Source organism: Plectrocnemia conspersa, unplaced genomic scaffold (genome assembly GCF_051122295.1).
Source record: "Plectrocnemia conspersa isolate PC_06_02 unplaced genomic scaffold, ASM5112229v1 ptg000007l, whole genome shotgun sequence".
In the NCBI taxonomy this organism is placed as follows: Eukaryota; Metazoa; Arthropoda; class Insecta; order Trichoptera; family Polycentropodidae; genus Plectrocnemia; species Plectrocnemia conspersa.
This window is the reverse complement of record NW_028277171.1, coordinates 4,631,949-4,635,815: the sequence shown is the minus strand read 5'-3', so window position 1 is coordinate 4,635,815 and position 3,867 is coordinate 4,631,949. Positions and strand designations below refer to the sequence as shown.

Genomic DNA, 3,867 nt, shown 5'->3' with positions numbered 1-3,867 from the left:
CGTTTTTACTTGGCACCATCCGCCGCCGTAGACTTTCCATCTCCCATCCCGCGGCCCCTTCTCATCCCCCGCCCTCGAGCATGCTCACTAAACAAAAACATGTGTACCAACACGACGCGCGCGCGCCATTGGCTGCCGCCGCTTCCCGTTCGGCCCACCAAAGCTTTTCAAATATTTCTCCACAAATAAGTGCTCGCCGTCTACCTACTCCGACCGCCCGAGCAAGTACCGCAATCCCCCCCTAGCCGAATGCCCCAATGGAAACCCTACACTTGATGCGCACAATGCCCGGCGGTGGGGGAAGCTCACGACTCTTCCGAAAATGATTTATGGCTCACTCGACACCAGACTCACGACGCGCGAACATGTCCGCGAAGTTTCAGTGAATCGAACTTTCAAAATGTGCAACAACTCGGAAACACCCACGGGACAAGGCACCGCCGTTTTGCCTTATCCTCTGAAACCTCAAGGATCGGTTCCGCCAGGACCTGTGCTACCGCCAGCTCTGCTACCCTTAGACCAGTATCGCTTACAACTCTACAACTACGCCATGGCTGAAAGACTGCGCTTCTCTCAACTGCATCATTATCCAGGACCAGTACCGTTGTGTCCAGCATATCCGGGGCCGTACGGACCTCGCTTAGCCTTATCCATGTCTCTATTTCACCACCGTGTTTTACAACCAGAAGAACCAAAACCTCAACACAGCTACATCGGATTAATAGCGATGGCGATCTTGAGCTCTCCCGAAACTAAACTAGTTTTATCCGACATCTATCAACACATCTTAGACAACTATCCATACTTCAGAGCGAGAGGGCCGGGATGGAGGAATTCAATCAGACACAATCTATCATTGAACGACTGCTTCATCAAATCTGGGAGGAGCGCCAATGGAAAGGGACACTACTGGGCAATACATCCAGCTAATGTAGACGATTTTAGAAAAGGCGATTTTAGAAGAAGAAAAGCTCAGCGTAAAGTTCGTAAACATATGGGTTTGGCCGTCGACGACGAAGGAAACGATTCTCCGAGTCCTCCGCCGCTCTCCGTATCACCACCGCCGGGTTTGCCTACTTTATCGCCTTTCTGGCCGCCTACTCCGACATCAGTTTTTGCTCCATTGCCTGGAATCACAAGAAAGCGGCAGTTTGACGTTGCGTCTCTATTAGCGCCGGACGAAGCAGTGCGTCATGAAGAAAAACCGTATAAAAAACCCTTATCTTACACCAAGCAATATTTAAACAGCAGCGGAGACGAAGACAACGCAGAAGAAGACATAGACGTAGTGGCGAGTGATCAAGAAGAAAAAGCGTCCGTCGGAAGTGCCGAGAAGGATAATCCAGGAGGGAGGTTTTTGACAGAGCCGTCGGCGAACTCTCCGCAGGGTATCCAATATCCTCTACTCGGCGGCTGGGGTATGTTTCCTGGTTTAGCATTAGATCAAGCTTTAGTCGGAAGGTATTACGAACAATTGGCAGCTTCTCAACCCGTGAGGCGCGGCCCGCCCCTGTCGAGTCCCAATTTATCCGCGAGCGATCTGACAAACAACTCCGATTTATAGATTAATATATCATAGCAGTAGTGAGATTCTTTGTTCGAGCATATCCAAAAATTATATTTAAGATTTCGAGAGGACCACGAAGATAACCAAAAAAGTTTGAGAGTCGCGTATCGCATGGGTAGATTTTTATTTGCTGTGTAGATTTAACATTTAACTCGATACGCTTAATATGTTGTTGTTTGTTGAACTAATTGAAATTTTGAATGCTGTTATATACTCCCCATGTAGACTGCCATAAATTAAATGTGTATATATTATATATTATGAAATTAAATAAAATTGTAAATTGTAACAAGATATTAGTAATAAATTATTTAACATAGTTGAAACACTGATTTTATTTTTCATTGAGATATTAATACTATAAAAAATGTGTACCTATATCTACCACAATAACATAATGGACAGTTTGGACCACCGAGAGATAATCCACAAATCGGCTTAAGAGCATAAAGTTTAACACGTTCGTTCTATTATATATGCTACTGATGTTACTGACAATAGAAGAACAGATAGATGGACAGGCGTTTTGTATTGTAGATTTCAACAGAGATTAACTCACTTTATTGTGTAAATAAACATAATCCAGACGCCACCTTACTTGAAGTAAGTACATGTGTGAAACTAATAAATTTATATAAAACTTAAGATGAAATCTAAAGTAAATAAATACAATAAAATACAACATAAATAAAGTGCACCTAACGCTAATGCTAATTTAATAAAATAAAAAATAAATATCTTGTCTTAAAGCAAGAATTTTATAATAATCAATCTTTAATTATAAAATTTTAATTATATTTATAAAAACTCATATAACTATAAAAAAAAATACATTAAAGTAATCCTTTTAAGAACATTGTATATAAAATAAAAAGGGACAAACGATAAATGCAAAATAAGGGTAAGAAAAATAACTTTATATAAAGTATATATAATTGGCAATAATTTGTATAATTTTAACAGTTTTTGATTTTCATAGAATAAAAATTAAAATGATATCTGTCAATTAAAAATCTGATTAAAATAATATTTAGATATTTTACAAACAAACTAATTATTAAATCGCGGTAACACAAAAACTTTTGTATATTTTTTTTGTTTCGCACAATATTAGTCATTGTTTAAAGCTTAGCAATATAATTACCATTGTTTTGGATTTTCCTAATATGCGTAAATCTCTCGGTTCTTAAAAAAAAAAACCAAAAACGCAAAGACGAGCTTTCCATTGTCAAAACTCAAGAATGAATTTTGCCAAGTGAGTACACATTTTGTCCGAAACACTAATCCCTTCTCAAGACAGGAAGTTTGCTGCGAAAGGATTAACTCATTGTCGTCTGATGTAAACTTATAAACAAATAATATTTAGAAATAAATTACAACAACCGCAAATATTGGTTTAAAAAAGTCTCGAAACGATTTTTCAAAATGTTTGCGCCATCACAACAATTGACTTGTGCTAACAATAGATTCGAAAGGAATAAGTGTAGCGTATAAAGAATAGTTTATTAAAATAAACAATATGTTTCATTCAAACAGAAACATTGCTCCAGGGCGCGGCGAACAAGAGATTACGACGCTTCGGCGATTGTTCACACTTCATGTTCACGGAAGCGCAAGTTAGATTTGTTCGATTTCAATGCACCACAACACAGCACGCGCACACATGCTCGAATTCGATTCAGATACACATGTAAATAAAAATAAATTAATATGCTTTTGTGAGAGGTGAGAAATACAGTTTCAAAATAATACACATATAATTGAATATGTAATAATACATGTAAAATATTATGATTTTTTAATGTATTGCTTATTAAAATCATTCGCAATCATAAATAGCAAGAATAAAATATCAAGTTAAATTAAATTCAAATAAAGACAGAATCTCAGAAGTAATTTATTAAGGATAATAGAAATTTTAATAAATAGAAAAAAGATAATAAATAATGATATTAAATTAAATGTTTATAATGTTTCATTAGCTTTGATTTTTAATGACAAAATTTTAATTAAGTTTGTTCCTAAAGTATATATATATTTAAAATAATGAGTCAAGATATACTATATAATTTTTAGAAAATTTTAGTTGTAGAAAATACATACATATTGCTAAAAGTATTTTTAGAAATAAAATACATGAAAATTAGTCTACAAATATTTTTGAAAATTTCACATGTACCATTAGTAAAAAGGCATCAATCCTATTATCATTTTTTCAGTAGTTCTTCTACGATTATATATGTCATATGGAATATAAGAAATAATTAATTAAAATTACCATAAAGATTTTAAACAAAATT

At 35.8% G+C, this 3,867-nt stretch overlaps 1 protein-coding gene across 1 annotated transcript; it reads left to right on the top strand.

Annotated features, from left to right (window-relative positions):
• The first annotated feature begins 342 nt into the window (after nt 1-342).
• On the top strand, nt 343-1,893 carry fd102C (forkhead domain 102C). Its single transcript, XM_088188779.1, has one exon. It carries the CDS (start codon nt 401-403, stop codon nt 1,562-1,564), a length of 1,164 nt encoding a protein of 387 aa, XP_088044905.1. The 5' UTR covers nt 343-400; the 3' UTR covers nt 1,565-1,893.
• Nucleotides 1,894-3,867: the final 1,974 nt, after the last annotated feature.

Excerpts from the sequence above, each read along its gene's own strand:
- fd102C (XM_088188779.1), top strand. The coding sequence starts at position 401 with ATGTGCAACAACTCGGAAACACCCACGGGACAAGGCACCGCCGTTTTG.